At 47.1% G+C, this 14025-nt stretch overlaps 1 protein-coding gene across 3 annotated transcripts in view; it reads left to right on the top strand.

Annotated features, from left to right (window-relative positions):
* The first annotated feature begins 255 nt into the window (after positions 1-255).
* AKTIP (AKT interacting protein) overlaps positions 256-14025 on the top strand; it is a 29340-nt gene continuing 15570 nt past the window's right edge. Inside the window, exons 1-3 of one of the 3 annotated variants that reach the window (XM_060253947.1) lie at positions 256-379; positions 3577-3797; positions 11345-11525. In XM_060253947.1, the coding sequence (XP_060109930.1) occupies positions 11484-11525 (42 nt within the window). In that variant the 5' untranslated portion in view covers positions 256-379; positions 3577-3797; positions 11345-11483. The remainder of the gene's footprint in view (positions 380-3576; positions 3798-11344; positions 11526-14025) is intronic. The other 2 variants (XM_060253948.1, XM_060253949.1) reach the window with 2 other exon arrangements.

The raw sequence follows: 14025 nt of genomic DNA, 5'->3' as shown, positions 1-14025 counted from the left end.
AGGCTGGCGCGGAGTAACAAAAGGCCGGCGATGGGCGGGGCCCGGGGCGCGATTGGCCGGCGCGTTGGCCAATGGGAAAGCACTCAGCCTCCTCCGAAGGGCGCCCCAGTCGAGCGAGGGAGACGAGTCCAGATGGGGCGACCGAAGAGGAGGAGGCGGGGAAAAGGGGTCCATCACCTGGCTACCGACGCCCTGCGCCAATAGGCGGTGGCAAATAGTGTGGCGTCAAAAGTGCATATGCGCAGTAGGGGCTGCAAACTTCATCTACGGTGGCCGGCCGGGGCCAATTGTTCTCCCCTCCCTATATATCCCCGGAACGCGATTGTTGGAGCTGACAGCCCGGCCTGCGCTGGAGGCTCTTCCGCGGTGGAGGCTGAAGGTTTGCGTCGGGGAGAGGAAGGGAGGGAGAGAGGTTGGGTGGCCCGAGGGTGCTGCATTGCGGATTTGCTTCTTTTAAGGCAGCAAGCTGCACAGGCAGAAGTTCGGCAGGTGGAGCTTGGTTTCCTTGGGGGAGGTGGGGCGTGGCAGGCAACTGTCCCTGCCGAATTGCTGTCGGTCCCAAGGAACAGGCCTGAGGTTTGAGGTGCTTCCAGTGCTCCTATGTGTGTCTTTCCACTAGCAGCCTGGAAGGCAGAGGTTCGACAGGGAGAGTTTATTTTATCCCTAGGGAGAGATAAAATGGTAACAAATAGCTGCACCTGTTGATTTCCAGCAACACACATATGCAAACGTTGGCCGTGCTGCCTGACAAGCTGGAGTCCAGCAGGTGTGGCTTCCTCTCCACTGGGAAAAATGCTTTACCTGCTAAATGCCTGCCTGCCAAGTTTCTAGTTCAAAGGTACAGGGGCCAAAAGCCACGTTGTCTTTTGTCTTTAAAGAAACAGATTGGCTTGAATTAGGTCATGTGCTTTTTAAAGGAGAGGTGTGATTGAGAGAAGGAAGAGAAAATTTTGTCTTTTCCTGTTGCAGTATATTCTTACCTGAGAAAGCAACTTGGCAGAAAGCTGCTTAAAACCAAGCAAAAAGAGCTTTGTACACAGGAAGGCTAATGAGAGAAGTGGGTATATGTGAGAGAGATTAACACACACACCTGATTTGAAGGACAGATGTATTGCACCTGTGCTTTTCCCCTAGGGGATTCAGCATGGTCTAATGGTGGAAGTGTTGAACTAGGAACAGGGTGATCTGAGTTCAAATAATTGCTTTGCCATGAATCTCTCTGGGATGACACTGGGCTTGTGTTCTGCCAAAGGTACCTCCCAGGGTTCATTTGAGGACAAAACAGAGACCCATGTGTACTGTTCTGATTCCCTTTGGAAGAAAGCCAACCTAAAAATAGGGATTGGAATCTGTTGGAAGAGGTGCTTCTTTTAGCTGTAGATAGAGCACAGGTGTTGGGCATCTTGCAGGTAAGTATGGAAAAGCTGGTGAAGAGCCAACATCCTAACTGGAAAGCCATTTTGTGGAATAGAGGCTGGGGTTTTCATGTGGTGAGTTGGAAGCTTTTTGCTAGGGGAAGAGAGAAAGGGGGGCGGGAATTGATCTAAGGATCTGGGGAGGAGCAAGAAAGCTTGGGGAAGGGCCCATTTATTGATAGTGGGAGGTATAGAATTTCCAGAAGAAAAGGTAGATGGTAAACTATTTCCTTTAAATACCATTGGGTGGGGTGAAGCTACTCGAGAAATATGAACGTATGAAGCTGCCTTATGCTGAATCAGACCCTTGGTCCATCAAAGTCAGTATTGTCTTCTCAGACTGGCAGCGGCTCTCCAGGGTCTCAAGCTGAGGTTTTTCATGCCTGTTTGCCTGGACCCTTTTTAGTTGGAGATGCCAGGGATTGAACCTGGGACCTTCTGCTTACCAAGCAGATCCTCTACCACTGAGCCACTGCCCCTCCCCAAATCTGCTTCCTTTGGCTGCTGGGTGTAAACAATATCATCCATCGACTGACCATGGAACTGAGAGTCACTGCTGTGTAGTTGTCCTACTACTGGCATTAGGACTGGAAAGGTTGGGTTCAAACCCCCTTGCCTCACCCGGAAGTTCACTGAATGACCTTGGCCCTGTTATTCTCAGCTGAACCCACCTTACAGAGAACCAGTTTGGTGTAGTGGTTAAATGTGCAGGTGATGGGGATGGTGGCTCAGTGGTAGAGCATCTGCTTGGGAAGCAGAAGGTCCCAGGTTCAATCCCTGGCATCTCCCAAAAAAAGGGTCCAGGCAAATAGGTGTGAAAAACCTCAGCTTGAGACCCTGGAGAGCCACTGCCAGTCTGAGAAGACAATACTGACTTTGATGGACCAAGGGTCTGATTCAGTATAAGGCAGCTTCATATGTTCTTATCTGGGAGAACCAGGTTTGATTCCCCACTCCTCCACTTGCAGCTGCTGGAATGGCCTTGGGTTAGCCATAGCTATTGTAGGAGTTGCCCTTGAAAGGGCAGCTGCTGTGAGAGTCTTCTCAGCCCCACCCACCTCACATAGTGTCTGTTGTGGGGGGAGAAGATATAGGAGATATCTTCTGTTAGAGCGGTTCCTCAGTGGAACAGGCTTCCTCGGGAGGTTTTTAAACAGAGGCTAGATGGCCATCTGACAGTAATGAAGATCCTGTGAATATAGGGGGAGGTATTTGTGAGTTTCCTGCATTGTGCAGGGGGTTGGACTAGATGACCCTGGAGGTCCCTTCCAAATCTATGTTTCTATGAGATTGTAAGCTGCTCTGAGTCTCTCAGAGAGAAGGGCGGGGTTTAAATCTGCAATCTTCTTACAGGGTCATTGTGGGACAGGAGAAGGAGAACTGTGTGTCCAGAGCTCCTTGGAGAATAGGGTTTTTAATTTTTTTTAAGGGTGATTGTTGCATAAGTTTCACTGAAAAAAGCTTTCATTTGGCACAGACGATCTCAGTTGAAAGGATCTGTGTTGAAGTGTGCAGACGTATTTCATGTTCACAGTCTGCTCAACAATGGTGTTATTATTATTTCTAACAGAAGTAATACGTGCTGTGCTTTGGTGTATCATGCAGGTCTCGGTGGACATCTTTTTCAGGCGTGTGGTTTCTCAACGAGCAGGGATGCATAGCATTTCTTCCAGTCACCCACTGCTTTGGTGACTCAGCCTGCCGGAATCTTAGACTTTAGACTTCCATCATGAGAACTGGTGCAGATTTTGACAGCTAGATTCTTCTTGCTACATACATCATAGAGAGCCTTCAAAGGTGGCACAAACATGTTTTCATTCCTAGCATAGAAAGTGCCTTTAAAGATGGCACAGATGTGTTCTTTGGGGCTGCTGCTAAGCTGGAATTGCTCAAACAGTGAGAGACCAATTAGAATAAGATGTTTTTCTCTCAGCAGAAAATAGCAGGATAGCTTGTCTCCCCAAATGGCCAGGTATGTTTGTGGCCGAGCCGTACTTTGAACTGGCTTTAATGCTGTTGCTTTAGTTTCTGCACTTGTGTGTGTGTGTGTTTTTTTTAAATGAATCTTTTTATCTGTTTTTGAACTGTTCACCTTGTCTTCAATTCCCTTTGGAATTTGTCTTCGCTATCTGAAATTCCTGTTTCCTCTGGCCTGTTTTAGTCTCTGCAAAGAATAAGAAGTTTAATCTGCCCAGGTAGTTTTTTTTATGAAAAGATCTGAAGACGGAGGCATGGAAACATCCAGCGGTTGGCATTTGAGAAGTGTCGCCGTAGGAAGCAGTTAAGAAGGTGTGTCAGCGTTGTTTTGTTGCAGAACTGGCAGACGAGTCTAACCAGTTGACGTTCTTCGACTGGCCTATTTTTACGTTGCGTGCTCGGGAGGTGAGCTCATGTCTCCTGAAGATGGTACAGTGTATGTGACGCTTGCAAAGAGTATATATAACTAGCGGGAGAGGGGGGTCGGCCAAAGGGTTTGAATAACTAAGCTTTGATGCTGGGGGTGTCTTCTGTCAGTGGGTGGTTATTATTGCTCTGCGTACACAGACACGAATGGCTACTGTACAGCAGAACCACTTCCTGCGTCTGTGTGCGGATTCAGCTTTTGCATGACTGTGCTTATGGGATCCTTGTGTTCTTTCTAAACCACACTGTGCCTTTATGAGACTCAGCGTAGTGCAATGGTTACAGTGTTGGACTAGGAGACCCAAGTTCGAATCCCCACTCTGCCTCGGAAGCTTTGTGGGTGAATCTGGGCCATTTGAATGTTCTCAGCCTCTCAGGGTTTGTGCGAGGAGAAAATGGCGGAGAGGAAAACGACATTAGCCACTTCAGGTTCTGAATGAAGAGGAAGAAGTTGGCTTTATACCCTGCCCTTCACTACCCAAAGGAGTCTCAGAATGGCTTACAATCTCTTTGCCCTTCTCCCCACAACAGAAACCCTGTGAGGTAGGTGGGGCTGAGAGAGCTCTGAGAGAACTGCTCTTGAGAGAACAGCTCTGAGAGCTGTGACTGACCCAAGGTCACCCAGCTGGCTGCATGTGGAGAAGGAGTGGGGAATCAAACCCAGTTCTCCAGATCAAAGTCCACCACTTTTACCCACTACACCAAACTGGCTCTGGAAGGCAAGGTAGAAATGAAGTAAAATAAAATGCTGCTTTTTTGTTTTGGTCATTCATCTATATATTTGCGCCACAGCCATCAATTGTACTGTTTAATGATCTTGTTTAAAGGCAAATAATCCTACAAAAGCACTAATTTCAACTCTATTTTCCTCAGCCCGAACTGCTATTGCAGCTAAGTGGTTGTATGTTCACCCTCCCAATATCTCACAATGGCTGCTAGGATCATTTCATTTTAAATAAGATAACTTATAATTTGCTGGAGATGGAGCCGAAGTCTTATGAATCCAAATTTGTCGAAGTTTGGTCTCCCTCCTTAACATTTATGGCGGAAAATGACATACTCCCAATTAACCCTTTGTATAGCAAGATGGTATATTTTTAGAAACAAGAGAGATAAAAAGTCTGAACTATGATTGTAATTTTATGATGCTTTATCTATGTTATCCTTAACTATATATTTATGCCTTGAATTTATACGCAGTATCTGTTTTTTAGGTTTCTTATGTTGGTCCTATTTATATACCTTACTGTCAAATATTTTGTAAATTTTTGAAGTTTTTAAATAAAGCTTTTTATTTAAGAAGCCCTTGAACAGCCATGTCCATCTTCTCAAGCTTAACAAGTCACAGGGTTCTGATGGGCAGGAGACCCGAGTTCAAATCCCTACTGGGTCATTAAGTTCCCTCAAAACGGTCAGGCCTGTGAGAGAATGGGTTAACGCTCATGCTGTAAAATGAGACGGCTCTGTGAACCACAGAGGGGCTGTTTCTGGGATGTGCTAGAGCGTGTCAGCATCCCCGAACACAATGGAACTCTCCATTGTGGAAGAGACAGCTGAATAATGAAGCCTGACGCATGCAGATTCACACCCAGGAGCAGGTCAGGAATGGGGACTATTTAGCTTCCCCCAGAGGGTCCCCCCTGCATTCATTCTAGTTTGGTGAGAAAGCAGTTGAATGTATACGTAGGTTATAAACTCCTGTGATATGATTCTAGATCAGGGGTCCCCAACCCCCAGGCTATGGACCGGTACCGGTCTGTGGCCTGTTAGCAACTGGAGTAAGAAACCTGAAAGGTTAATATGCAATTAAAGGGCCAAACATTAAAAACAAACTAAAATAAATCCTAAACCAAACATACATGTATTTATTGTAGAAAGCTAAAACCATTTAAGGGCCCATCGTAAGCCTCTATCCTATGTACAATCAAAAATCCACAATGGGAACCCATTCATCTTGACCTGACGCGTTTTGACCTAGACTGGTCGTCTTCAGAGGTTCATAATACAGAATAGAATAAAACAACAGAACAATGCTGGACCACAAGGAAATTTAATGAAGTGGCAAAGGCTTAAAGATAAGAACATAAGAGAAGCCATGTTGGATCAGGCCAATGGCCCATCCAGTCCAACACTCTGTGTCACAGAAGAACATAAGAGAAGCCATGTCGGATCAGGCCAAAGGCTCATCCAGTCCAACACTCTGTGTCACATAGTGGCATCAATGGGGCCAGAACACTAGAAGCCCTCCCACTGTGCCCCCCAAGCACCAAGAATACAGAGCATCACTGCCCCATACATAAGAGAAGCCATGTTGGATCAGGCCAATGGCCCATCCAGTCCAACACTCTCTATCACACAGTGGCCACACTGTGGCTAATAGCCACTGAGGGACCTCTGCTCCATATTTTTATCCAATCCCCTCTTGAAGCTGGCTATGCTTATAGCTGCCACCACCTCCTGTGGCAGTGAATTCCACATGTTAATCACCCTTTGGGTGAAGAAGTACCTCCTTTGATCCGATATTCTTGAGGCCTCTTATTCTACAGCTTTATGTCCTAATCAAGGGCATACGTATTGCATCCAGTGTCTGTCAGCAACTAGGCCATGAGTTTTCATTATTTCATTTATATATTACAATGTAGTAGTAGTAATAATATGACATTGGATTTATATCCTGCCCTCCGCTCCAAATCTGAGTCTCAGAGCGGCTCACAATCTCCTTTATCTTCTTCCCCCCACAACAGACACCCTGTGAGGTAGATGAAGATATTGGATTTATATCCCGCCCTCCACTCTGAAGAGTCTTAGAGCGGCTCACAATCTCCTTTACCTTCCTCCCCCACAACAGACACCTTGTGAGGTGGGTGGGGCTGGAGAGGGCTCTCACAGCAGCTGCCCTTTCAAGGACAACCTCTGCCAGAGCTATGGCTGACCCAAGGCCATGCCAGCAGGTGCAAGTGGAGGAGTGGGGAATCAAACCCAATTCTCCCAGATAAGAGTCCATGCACTTAACCGCCACACCAAACTAATAGAAATAAAGTGCACAATTGTATCATCCCAAAATCATGCCTCTCCACGCCCCCCCCCCCCTCGGTCCCTAGAAAAATTGTCTTTCACAAAACCGGTTCCTGGTGCCAAAAAGGTTGGGGCAGCAGGGTCACATGTGCTGCAAAGTCATTTACAGAGGCTGTGTTTCTTTCTTGGCAAGATATGTGAAGGACTCAGGGCTTTTTTTGTAGCAGGAACTTCTTTGCCTATTAGGCGACATGCCCCTGATGTAGCCAATCCTCCGAGAGCTTCCAGGGCTCTTCTTACAGGGCCTACTGTAAGCCCCAGGAGGATTCGTTACATCGGGGGGGGGTGCGGCCTAATAGGCAAAGAAGTTCCCGCTACAAAAAAAGTCCCGGTGAAGGTGTTTATGTTGCTTTTGATAACGTGTGCGGACCAGGAATAGGTTTAGGATACGGTTCCCTATTGTGGTGCCTGTGGACACCTGGTATGCACCAAGACTTCCTGTAGTGCCCGTTAAGCTTTTCAGATAGCAGAGAGGACCACGATAAGGTAACGCTTGCTGTTACGTGCCCTCATTCAAGCAAAAGAGTTTTCATGGCTGCAATAGCAGCACCAGCCACTGGAAGATCAGGAGGACCTGTGACGCATCTGGGCTTTTGACGTTCCAGTCCCCCTTCTCTCTTCCCCCCCCTTCTCCGGTTGTGGAAAGAGGAAGGGGAAGGAGATTGTAAGCCACTCTGAGACTCTGTACGGTAGAGGAAAGCAGGGTATAAAAGCCAACTCTATCCAGTTACAGCTGGCTTAAGGCAGGTAGTATCTTAAGAGACCAATGACATTTGCAAGTCAAAACCAGCACTCTGATCTCATCAGCTGTCAGAAGCTAAGCAGGGTCGACTTGGGCGAGGACTTGGATGGGAGACCTCCTTGGAATACCAGCAGTTGGGAGGCGGGGCAGGATTTATTCAAGCCACATCTCTGAATATCCTCCATGCTCTTAGTAGGGCTCAGTCACCAGAGGTCTCCATGACTTCCAGGTGCACTCACAGACATGCATACGCACACGCACACACACACAAATACAACCACTTCCCCAATACCCTACTACTGCAAAAATCTTGATAATCTCTAAGGCAGGGGTGTCAAACTCATTTGTTATGAGGGCCGGATCTGACATAAATGAGACCTTGTCAGGCCAGGTCATTTATGATTAGGTAGCAGAGCCCTGTGGCGCAGAGTGGTAAAGCTGCAGTACTGCAGTCTGAGCTCTCTGCTCACGACCTGAGTTCGATCCTGGTGGACGCTGGGTTCACGTAGCCGGCTCGAGGTTGACTCAGCCTTCCATCCTTCCGAGGTCAGTAAAATGAGTACCCAGCTTGCTGGGGGGGAAGTGTAGATGACTGGGGAAGGCAATGGCAAACCACCCCGTAAAAAGTCTGCTGTGGAAACGTCATGCTGTGAGTCGGAAACAAAACTTTTTAAAGGACACAGACAAACAGGACTAACATTTTTTTTAAAAAAAAACTTAAAACATGCTTAAAACATTAGCACTTGTTGGTCTTAAAGGTGCTTTCTTTGTATTTCTCCCGTGGGATCCAGGGAACTGGGCAAAGGAAGCTCTTATTTATTTATTTAGTGGACTTATATCCCGCCCTTCTCACCGAAGTGTCTCAGGGCGGCTCTGGCTCTTTCCCTTCCTCCCCAGGGGACCAGGAGACAGTGGAGCCTCAACCAATGCAGAAAATAAGAGGTTTTACTCTGTAGCTCCTGTGCAATTGAGCAAGCCTTGCAAAGCAAGTTGAGATGCAGAAGGAAGCAAGAGAGAGGGAGAAGGAAACAGATGACAGCTCAGGGGCCTGATAGGAGTCTTCTGGGGGCCTGATTCAGTCCCCGGGCCGCATGTTTGACACCCTTGCTCTAAGGTGCTTCTGGACTTGAATCTAGGTGTTGTACTGCAGACAACATAGCTATCATCTGAAAGTAGCACCAATTTATGGCGGACATATCAGATGCAGCCAGGGGTGGAATTCTAGCAGAATCTCCTTTGCGTATTAGGCCACACACCCCGATGTAGCCAATCCTCCAAGAACTTACAAGGCTCTTTTTTGTAAGCTCTTGGAGGATTGGCTACATCAGGGGGTGTGTGGCCTAATATGCAAAGGAGCTCCTGCTGCTTCCAGGGGTGGAATTCTAGCACAGAAGGTGTGAATGGGAGTTAAAAGTCACGTTGCCTCCTGTATGGACTTACAAAATGGGGTTTGGCCTTCGGATAGGGAGGTTTTTTTTTTTTTTACATTATATTTATATCCCACCCATTCTGTACAGAATCAAGGCGGCTAACAGCATAAAACAAACAGTAAACAGAAACAATATTAAAACAATAAAACAATCAGATAAACGACGATGGTGCTACTTCAGGCAGATCATGTAATATTTTCTTTCTCACGCGCACAGATCCTAGGCAGTTAGTAATAAAAGCGCCATGGATCCAGATGTGTTGGCAGCCCTCTCCCATTAGATGTTATGTGCCATCCGAAACAGTTCAGTCTTGCAGGCCCTGCGGAGCTGCAAGAAATCCCGCAGGGCCCTGATGGCTTCGGGAAGGGTGTTCCAAAGTTGCCTATACCGTAGGTTGCTAAATGCCATCCAGGAGAGAATCCGTCTCTGCCTTGAACTTTTGGTTTGCTCAGTGAAACAGAAAGAAATGTGCCTTGAACTGGGTGTTGAGGACATCCAGCTGTGATTTTAGCAACTACCAGCATCTCTCACATGTGTTGCTAAACAGACTAGTAAGTAGCAGACTATCAAGACTATCAAGCTGATAGGTTTATCAGCTAAGGATGCTTGTGAATGAAAGGTGCTGGAGGTTTGTGTGGAGGTTGTCTGTGGAAATTGTGGGGTGTGTGTGCACTGTGCCCCGTTACTTGAAATCCTGCTTTCCTAATGCAATTGATGCAAGAAGAGGTGACATCTATGGCTCACTTGCCTGCTGTGCAGTGGTTCAGTGGGAGAGCCAGTTTGGTGTAGTGGTTAAGTGTGCAGACTCTTATCTGGGAGAACCGGGTTTGATTCCCCACTCCTCCACTTGCACCTGCTAGCATGGCCTTGGGTCAGCCATAGCTCTGGCAGAGGTTGTCCTTGAAAGGGCAGCTGCTGTGAGAGCCCTCTCCAGCCCCACCCACCTCACAGGGTGTCTGTTGTGGGGGAGGAAGGGAAAGGAGATTGTGAGCCGCTCTGAGACTCTTCGGAGTGGAGGGCGGGATATAAATCCAATATCTTCATCTACCTCACAGGGTGTCTGTTGTGGGGGAGGAAGGGAAAGGAGATTGTGAGCCGCTCTGAGACTCTTCGGAGTGGAGGGCGGGATAGAAATCCAATATCTTCTTCTTCTTCACTTTCAGTTCAGTTTATTACTATTACGGTCATTGACCAGAACATTTTAGTCATTTAAGACAACCTTACAAGTCCCTTATAAAAGTCCCACTAAGAATCTGCATGTTAACGTTTAATAACTTAAGGCTGTGCAGTGGTTTTTATATTTGGAATACTCAAACGCAAGGTTTGGCCAGAACATACATTTTAAAGAGCCAGTTTGGTGTAGTGGTTAAGTGCGTGGACTCGTATCTGGGAGAACACTTGCAGCTGCTGGAATGGCCTTGGGTCAGCCATAGCTCTCGTAGGAGTTGTCCTTGAAAGGGCAGCTGCTATGAGAGACCTCTCAGCCCCACCCACCTCACAGGGTGTCTGTTGTAGGGGAAGAACATATAGGAGATTGTAAGCCGCTCTGAGTCTCTCATTTAGAGAGAAGGGTGGGGTATAAATCTGCAATCTTCTAAAATAATCCTTGTATGTCATATACCAGTCCCTTTAAATCGCAGATTTTTTTCCTGTTGTGTGGTTCTGGGTAACCTTGAAGTGGTCAGAAATAGAGGGGAAAGAATTCACGTGCCAGGACAGAAATGGTTTTGAAAAGATGAAAGTATTTTATTTCCGCTGCCTGTATAAAATGTAACCTCTACTGCCAAGGGTGGGGCCATAGAGACGGGAAATGGATGAGTTTAAGTCCGCCAACCACGGGAGCTATGTGGGGAACGGCCAGTTTCCTCCCATCCCTGTATTCTCAGCGTCCTGCCAAACTTGAGATTAGGAACACATGTTTGTAGAGAGGACATGCAAAGGAGATTGTAAGCCGCTCTGAGATTCAGACTGATTTCCCACTAGCCTTACGCCTCTCTCACGCTCCTCTTCTCTGCGGGGCTTCCATCGGATTTCACACTATCTGCCCCGGGGCTGCAACCCGCTTCCCCTTTTTCGCACAGCAAACAGAAACTGGTTTTTAGAGATCTTGTTTGCTGTGCAAAAGAGGTGAAGCGAGTTGCAGCCCCGGGGCAGATAGTGTGAAATCCAACGGAAGCCCCACGGAGAAGAGGAGAGTGAGAGCGACATGAGGCTAGTGGGGAATCGGGTCACAGAGTGAAGGGCAGGATATAAATCCAGTATCTTCTCCTTTTGTCCAGGGTGAAACCACCACATGACGAAAGGGCACCATATCGATCGACCCCACCTTGTGTCTCTAGAACAAGAAGCCGCTCCGGAAAGCCGTTTGATTGGGAGGCGTAGATATTTTTTTACCGTCGTCTCCTTAGAAGACACGTTATGAATACCTTCTGGAACATGTCCACGAGTTCTGCACGCAAGGTAAGAGTATGAACAGTTAGCCAAGGCAGGACGCTTTTGACGAAGCAAAATGTATCGGGTGAGTCGATTCCTGTGCCCCCGACTTTAAGCCATGCAAACCGAGAGAGTTGAATAACGCTTGTTAGTGTGGACGACTTGGATCCAAAACTGGTATTCTGCTATCCAGTCGAAAGGGCAATCCGAACACATGAGAGAAAGCTCTGTTGGTGCTCATAAAGTGTTTCAAGACTTAATGAGCGGTAAGCTTAGAACAGATAACAGGAAGGACTTCTTCCCCTAAAGAGTAATTAACACTTGGAATTCCCTGCTGCAAGAAGTGGCGGTAGCTTCAAGCATAGATACACAGCTTCATAGAAAAAGGAGTCTTTTCCTTTTTTTCCCTTTCAAATGTAACGGTCTTTATTAAGAATAATAAAGTTACATTGAAGAAACTATCATATGAGTATCGGACTTACAAAAAGTCTCAATACGCTGGATTGCAAATAAAGTTTAAATAATGTCTAAAAGTAAAGAAAATCATTCACATTAAATAATCAATTGACTGGTAGCGTTAGGTGTGACTTTCTTAATGTTGCTAGAATACCTTAATAGATGGCCTTTATCGCTTCTAACTGCGAAGAGTATTGCTTATTAGAAGCAAGGTATTCTAGGTACGGGAGCCAAACACTCAGAAAAGGTGGATTCATATAGCTCAGAATCCTGCTGTTTGATCGAGTCTGTAATTTTGTCAAGCATACACAGTTCCCGCACCTTGATGTGTCAGATAAAAGTTTCAAAGATTTCCATTTGGAAGCTATTTCTAGGTGCGCTGCTGCACAGAATTTTTCTAGTATCTTTAACTGGCGTCTTCCTCGCGGGCCGCTACTGGCGTCTTCCTCGCGGGTCGCCAGGCTTTTTAATCTACTGGGCGTCCTCTGAAACCTTCCCCCAGCACTTTACTGTCCATGTGCTTGAGTTGGGTAAAGGGTCTGAGTCACAACCTTAAGTGGTGTCAATGACCTGAAGCTGTGCTAAGTGGTGTTAATTAGCTGAAGTTGCACCAGCTGCTGAACTATGGCCTCAGGCTGTACTGTTGTTGGAGTTATGGTCGTCTTATTTTAATCCGCATGTATTTATGTATGTATTTATTCGATTTTTAGCCCACCCTTCCCATAGGACAGGCTCAGGGCGGGTTACATCATAAAAACTATCAACAGTAAAAACAATAAAAGACCAATTTAAAATCTCTCTCTCGGCTTGACTTCGCGAACGAAGATTTAAGAAGGGTGCAGTAGTCCACGTCTGCTGCAGGCTCGCTGGTGGCTGACAAGACCAATGCGGGACAGGCAGATCCGGCCACAGTGGCTGCAGGGAAAAGTCTGATTTGGGGTTGGTGCTGTAGCAGTGCGATTCTTCCTCAATCTCCTTTTGTCCTCAAGACCAGCTATGCGTGCGTTCTCAAAGGAAGAGACAGCCTGGTGGATGGTGTGCCTCCATGCTTTGCGATCTGAGGCTAGGTCAGACCACTGGTGATGGTTGATGCGACAGGCGCCAAGGGATTTCTTCAAGGAGTCCTTGTACCTCTTCTTTGGTGCCCCTCTATTTCGATGGCCGGTGGAAAGTTCGCCATACAGAGCAATCTTGGGAAGGCGGTGGTTTTCCATCTTCAACAGCAGTGCTTCGATGCTTGTAACCTCCGCCCACTTGAGGACTTCAGTGTTGGTCACAAAGTCACTCCAGTGGATGTTGAGGATGGTGCGAAGGCACCATCTAAACTAAAACTACAGAGTGACAATGGAGACTAAAACGGCAGGCTCTGCCTCACAGACATGGCCTATTGTCCAGGTCCAGCAGATCTTATAGCACTGGGATGGAATAAAGGGGGGAGGCCGGTAACATGTGACGTCCACTACCTCAGCTGAAAGCCTGGCGAAAGAGCTCTTTTTTACAGGCCCTGCAGAATTGGAGCACATCCCGCAGGGCCCAGATCTCCAGGGGGAGCTCATTCCACCAGGCAGGGGCCAGGGCTGAAAAGGCCCTGGCCTTTGTTGAGGCCAGATGGATGTCTCTGGGGCTGGGTATTACCACAAGTTGTTGGGTTGCTGATCCTAAAGATCTACGGGGCTCATACAGGGAGAGGTGGTCCTGAAGGTGTGCTGGCCCCCGGCTGTTTAGGGCTTTAAAGGTAAGTACCAACACCTTGAACTGGATCCGGTATTCAATAGTTAGCCAGTGCCCATATAGGCAACGATATCAACAACATGCAGCAGCATTCTGCACCAGCTGGAGGCTCAAGGGCACCCCCAAGTAGAGAGAGTTGACAGTAATCTAGCCTGTTTATGAGATAATGTTGATGTTTATGAGATATCTTACATTCGTTGTGTTTAATTGGATATGTTTTATTTATTGTTACTGCAATGTTTTAATGTTGTAAGCCACCCTGAGCCCGCTTTGCAGGACAGGGCGGAGTATAAATCGCAAATTAAATTAAAGCAAAAACTGTCTCTTTCCCATTCTGTGT

Source organism: Heteronotia binoei, chromosome 14 (assembly GCF_032191835.1).
Source record: "Heteronotia binoei isolate CCM8104 ecotype False Entrance Well chromosome 14, APGP_CSIRO_Hbin_v1, whole genome shotgun sequence".
Classification (NCBI taxonomy): Eukaryota; Metazoa; Chordata; class Lepidosauria; order Squamata; family Gekkonidae; genus Heteronotia; species Heteronotia binoei.
This window is presented reverse-complemented; position numbering and strand designations above follow the sequence as displayed.